This window comes from Lotus japonicus, chromosome 6 (genome assembly GCF_012489685.1).
Source record: "Lotus japonicus ecotype B-129 chromosome 6, LjGifu_v1.2".
NCBI lineage: Eukaryota > Viridiplantae > Streptophyta > Magnoliopsida > Fabales > Fabaceae > Lotus > Lotus japonicus.
This window is the reverse complement of record NC_080046.1, coordinates 23,055,214-23,060,142: the sequence shown is the minus strand read 5'-3', so window position 1 is coordinate 23,060,142 and position 4,929 is coordinate 23,055,214. Positions and strand designations below refer to the sequence as shown.

Genomic DNA, 4,929 nt, shown 5'->3' with positions numbered 1-4,929 from the left:
CATTTTTTTTTAAGATTAATATGTTGGTAATTTCTTATATCTATGATTTGTGTTATCGTCTTCATATTTATGGAGATTGTGAAACGAGTTCCCGTTGGTCTCAATCGGGCTTAGAAGAGAAGCTTTTATGTCCACTTTACTCATCAACTCTGACTCTTATATTTCATTCGTTGTTTAATATATTTTTAATAATTAAAGTATTAATTGATGTATCAAATACAATAGACATATTCCTGTATAACGCGCGGGTAAAAAACACTAGTATACCCCATGAACCAACCATCCGTTAAAACTAACAAAAGAAATTCTAAACAAAAATGGGCAAAACCAATTAAACTTTAAGTCTTTAACTCTCTCACTTGACATCCGAAAACCTCAACTAGCTAAACCATGGCCACCAATTTTGCTTCAAGGACCATCCTCTCGTCTCATTCGACCAAGCTCTTCATCCTTCCTTTGAAACCTCCTTCTTCCCATGCTTCCTTCTCTATCCCTTTCTGTTTCACAAGAACCACCTGCACTCTACAGCCCCTACAACAACAACAGCAGCAACAACAACGTCAACATGGTCGCAGTGTCATCGGAATCCTCGAACAAAGGGGGCTACTCGAGTCCATTACCAGCGATGCTCTCAGAACCGCTTCTTCAAACGCCATTGATGCACCCCTCAAGGTCTACTGCGGATTTGACCCCACTGCCGAGAGTTTGCACTTGGGTAACCTTCTGGGTATCATTGTTCTCTCCTGGTTCCGCCGTTGCGGCCATAATGTCGTCGCTTTGATTGGAGGTGCCACTGCACGCGTTGGCGACCCATCTGGGAAGAGCCTCGAAAGGCCCGAGCTGGATGTCGAAACGTTGGAGAGGAACACTGCTGGTATTGAAAACACCATCAGAACAATCTTGGGTCGTGCTCAAAATCTCAACTTGGAGGAGTTGAGTGTGGGTGATGGTAATTTGTGTGATTCTTCTGTTGTGGTTTTGAACAATTATGATTGGTGGAAGGAGTTTAGTTTGTTGGATTTTCTGAAACGGGTGGGGAAATATGCTAGGGTGGGTTCAATGATGGCTAAGGAGAGTGTGAGGAAGAGGTTGGATTCTGAACAAGGGATGAGTTATACAGAGTTCACCTACCAGTTGTTGCAGGGGTATGATTTCTTGCACTTGTTTCAGAATGAGGGTGTTACTGTTCAAATTGGGGGTAGTGATCAGTGGGGCAATATAACAGCTGGGACTGAGTTAGTTAGAAAGATATTGCAGGTTGAGAGTGCTGTTTATGGCTTCACATTTCCTCTTTTATTGAAAAGTGATGGTACAAAATTTGGTAAATCTGAGGATGGTGCTATTTGGTTATCTCCATCCTTGTTATCTCCATACAAATTTTACCAGTATTTTTTCTCTGTTCCGGATGCTGATGTGGTTAGGTTCCTGAAAATTCTTACTTTTTTGGATATTGAAGAGATTGTTAAGTTGGAGGAAGAGATGGTGAAACCTGGGTATGTGCCTAATACTGCTCAGCGGAGGCTTGCTGAAGAAGTTACCCGATTTGTTCATGGAGAAGATGGTTTAAAGGAGGCTCTTAGGGCAACTGAAGCATTGAGGCCAGGATCTGAGACAAAGTTGGACTGGAAAACCATTGAGGGGATTGCTGAGGATGTTCCCTCTTGTTCTTTAGCTTATGATGAGGTTTTGAATCAGTCACTGGTTGATCTTTCAGTTTCTTCTGGTTTATTTGACAGCAAATCTTCAGCCCGCCGGTTGTTAAAACAAGGAGGCCTTTACTTGAATAATAGCAGAGTAAACAGCGAAAATAAGAAGATTGAGGCAGCAGATATAGTGGATGGGAAAGTTCTCCTTTTATCTGCCGGAAAAAAGAATAAGGTGCTGGTGCGAATAGCATGATAGGATTTATTAGATGACCATTCTTTGGAGACTGTTTTTTTACTCTGTGAGCTTCTTGTATGTTTAGTATAGTTTTGATTTTGGTGCCACTCATGAGTCTTAAAGTTTCCCAAGATATGTTCATTGGTAACCGGTAAGCCATTTTGTCATTGCAAGATGTTCGAATGTAACTTCCATGATATTGATAGCCTCAAATGCTACTCAGTACTCACATATGTTAATTGCTTTCATTACTAATAAGCTATGCAACTGTCTTCTAGTTTTTTGAGTTTCTGTCATTGCAGTGCTATAGTAAATATGTAAGGTATAAAATTCTGGATTATGGAATATTGTAGTATATAAATTGCTAAAGTAAAGTTGAAGTGGATTATAAATCCCAATAACATTGAGCATTAATTAGTGAAGTCTAAGTTATTCGAATGGTAATCTTATGTTGGGGACTAACAGGTTGACTGCTGCTGTGGCCTCTCACTAGCAATCTTGATTTAGATCTAGAATATTTGATGTTATGCTACATATTCGATATTGTTCGTCAGACTTCATTGAAGGTTGGTTAAAGAAGTCCTAGTTTTATTGGTTTTAATGTATCAGGTTTATTAATGCCAACTTATATGGTTTTACTACACCAATGGTCATTGGAGGAAACTTGCATCATGTGGCACTTGGTATAAATTTTCTTCTTGAACTTGCACCTACTGAATGACAAGGGCCTGATAAAACATGTGGCTTTTCTTTTCACCAACTCCATTGAATTAAACACCATTGACATGTTTTTGTTCTTTCTCTTGCGTTGTCCTGGCTTTTACTAGTTCTTTTACTTCCATGCCTGCAATACTACCCAATGCCACCTTCATCCTATGGAATTCAAAGCCATAATACTATATGTTAAAAATCATTAAACTGATCATACATAAATTTCTTTGTTATTTATGTCCCTCGCTCTTTCTGCATTCCTTTCTTTACAATGTCTAATTTACATGTCACTAACACTCCCTATAGTCTATTGGCACCTTTTCTCCACTGTTGAATGAACTTTGCCACACACAAGCCTCCAGGTCATTGCCTGAATTGCAGGACATTGAATTGATTCTGCCTTGAATACTCTGTATAACTCAGCTCAAGTGTTTTCTTATGTTTGGCTTCTCTTTGTTGTACTGGTATACCGGCCTGCTCACTGGAGCCCTGCCTAAAACCAACAGCTTCTGTCTTCTGGATTAAGGTCCCGTTTGGAAAAACTTCTTTGAGCTTATCTTATATCATAAGTGTTTATACCAGCATTTTGAGAGAACTTATGTAAATAGCTTATGACTTACTTATAAGCTGTTTTGAGCTTATTTTCATAAGTTGATCTGATTAGCTTATGAATAAACGCTTATACATACCTATAACATATTGAGCTTATTTCAATAAACTTTTCATGCAATAAACTAGGGCTGTGCATAAAAACTAGTTTCTCAGACCAAACTGAAAACCGATCCAGCCCATTTTAAATCTGACTAACCCTTTTAGAAACAGTTTTTGAACCGGGTTTTTTAAAATTGGGTTGGTTACTAGTAACAGTGGGATATCTCAAAATGTTTGTTACTACTACTAGTAACAGTGGCAGAGAATGGGGATTTTGTGAAGTGGGGCATCTCATATTTTGAAGATTCTGGTGGTGAGTGAGTGAAGGTTTCCATGGATACCAAAGGGAGATTGGTTACAGGGTCTCATAACAGGAATGAGTTTGTTCTTATCAATACCAAAGGGAGATTGGTTTCAACTGATCCCACAAAGCCATTGATAACACTGGTATGCAATTGAATAGAGAAGAAGATAGAAACTGAAACTACTTCTGCAGAATCAAAGGATTCTAGGCAGAGATTGTATTGAATTATAGAATTGGGGAAGAACAGAGAATCTAGGGTTTACAAGCCTGTTCCCACGAACAGTTCTGGTTCCTCAACCAGCCAAACACTCAATTCTCCAAAGATAGCTTCTAATGCAAGCATAGTCCTATTTATAGGCTATTTGCTCTAACTATACTAACAGCCTGTAACAGCTGTATTTGCCAGCTGGCTTATAACTGCCTCTGGCCTAATTATTACTAATTACATTTAAGTCCTTATACAATATCTAATTAGCCACTTGAGCCCTTCTTTTATACACATGTTTAATAGCTGGCTTACCCTTAGACCTATCAATACCCCCCCTAAAAGTTTAACCTTGTCCTCAAGGGGAAAAACTGGAAAGTGGTCTTGTATCACAGCAGCTGACTCCCAAGTATTCTCACAAGGTGGTAGATTTAACCATTTGACCAAAACCTCCAAATTACCCTGCTCATCCTCCCTGACTTCCATCAAGTCTTCTGGAGTAGCTTCTAACTCTAACTCCTCATTCAGCATAGGAGGTAAAGGCTGAGGTTGCTGAGTTTTCTTTAATGCTTGCTTCATTAGGGATACATGGAACACTGGATGAATCCTAGCATGATCAGGGAGCTGCAACTTATAAGCTACTGGCCCCACCTTTTGAATTATCTTGTAAGGACCATAAAACCGAGGAGCCAACTTAGCACAAGGTCTAGATGCAATGGACTTCAACTTATAAGGCTGCAACTTAAGATAAACCCAATCACCTTCCTTAAACTGAACTAATCTCCTATGTTTATCTGCCTGTGTCTTCATCTGATTCTGAGCCTTCAGCAAGTTTTGTTTCAGCTCTTCCAAGATAGTATCCCTGTTCTGAAATAACTGATTGACCTCATCAACCTTAGAAGGGATGGCACCAGCTTTGAGCAGTAAAGGGGGATCTCTGCCATACAAGGCTTTGAAAGGAGTCATACCAGCAGAGCTACTGAAGTTAGTGTTAAACCAGAATTCAGCCCAAGACAACCATTCTAACCACTTCTTAGGCTTAGTGTTAAGTTCAAACGTGTTACAACGTGTTTCAATCTTATTTTGATCCTAAAAATTTTTATAAATACTTTTCTCTACTAAAATCTAATTCCAGATGTTAATGACATTTTTCAGGAAATATATATTATAAGGTCGC

General features: G+C 39.1%; 1 protein-coding gene across 1 annotated transcript; it reads left to right on the top strand.

The window, feature by feature from the left end:
* Positions 1 to 338: 338 nt before the first annotated feature.
* LOC130726290 (tyrosine--tRNA ligase, chloroplastic/mitochondrial-like) lies at positions 339 to 2,158 on the top strand. The gene has a single exon (XM_057577534.1). It carries the CDS (start codon positions 391 to 393, stop codon positions 1,897 to 1,899), a length of 1,509 nt encoding a protein of 502 aa, XP_057433517.1. The 5' UTR covers positions 339 to 390; the 3' UTR covers positions 1,900 to 2,158.
* Positions 2,159 to 4,929: the final 2,771 nt, after the last annotated feature.

Excerpts from the sequence above, each read along its gene's own strand:
- LOC130726290 (XM_057577534.1), top strand. The coding sequence starts at position 391 with ATGGCCACCAATTTTGCTTCAAGGACCATCCTCTCGTCTCATTCGACC.